The sequence below is a fragment of the Octopus bimaculoides genome, chromosome 1 (genome assembly GCF_001194135.2).
Source record: "Octopus bimaculoides isolate UCB-OBI-ISO-001 chromosome 1, ASM119413v2, whole genome shotgun sequence".
Lineage (NCBI taxonomy): Eukaryota > Metazoa > Mollusca > Cephalopoda > Octopoda > Octopodidae > Octopus > Octopus bimaculoides.
In genome coordinates, this window is record NC_068981.1 from 119,665,951 (window position 1) to 119,666,775 (window position 825).

Sequence of the window (825 nt, forward strand, 5' to 3'; positions counted from 1 at the left end):
AACTTTTATTTATATGCGTTTTGCTCCATTTATTGTTATTATTCATATATATATATATATATATATATATATATATATATATATTTGGCGGGCTTTTCTCAGTTTTCGTCTACCAAATTCACTCGCAAGGCTTTGGTCGGCTCGAGGCCATAGTAGAAGCCACTTGCTTATGGTTCCACGCAGTGACGCTGAACCATGTGGTTGGGAAGAAAGCTTCTTACCACGTAGCCACGCCTGTTGAAATTTTCAGACAAAAGGTAGGTCGACTTATACGTTAAGACAACTTTGGAGGGCCAAGAATTCCAAGTGAAATGCAACAGGATTTGAAAATATAATGAGTATATTCAAACGTTTACACTTTTACATTGAACCGTTTACACTTTTACACTCAAACATTTACATGTTTACAGGAAATACTACGTCGACTTGTATGCCGGAAAATACAGTATACAGGATTAAATGTTTCTCAGATTATCGACAGTAATACAAGTCATTCCTCAAATTTATGTTCATTTATGTTTCTTTGATGAAATTTAACTGATGCCTTCCAGTCTTCAAATTTCACTTTTAAAGACTGATATTAATAATATAAATAGATTCTAGAAAAACTAAATGTGTGCCCGTAGAAATCAGTAGTTAGTAGTTTAACAACGAAAAAGGTTAAGTAGTAAACTTACCGAATTCTCAAACAAAACTGGACCGTTTGAAACTATGGCACCAAATTCAATGATCCAAACACTTCCACTTAAGATGTATGTTAAGAAAAGGTGTTTATGGATGGTCACTCGAGCACAGTTCAATTGACTAGAAAAGGAAATATATATA

General features: G+C 33.6%; 1 protein-coding gene across 1 annotated transcript in view; it reads right to left on the bottom strand.

Annotated features, from left to right (window-relative positions):
* LOC106867957 (calcitonin receptor) overlaps positions 1 to 825 on the bottom strand; it is a 228,609-nt gene that overhangs the window by 76,230 nt on the left and 151,554 nt on the right. Inside the window, exon 5 of the mRNA XM_052969844.1 lies at positions 678 to 819. Coding sequence (XP_052825804.1) covers positions 678 to 819 — 142 coding nt within the window. The remainder of the gene's footprint in view (positions 1 to 677; positions 820 to 825) is intronic.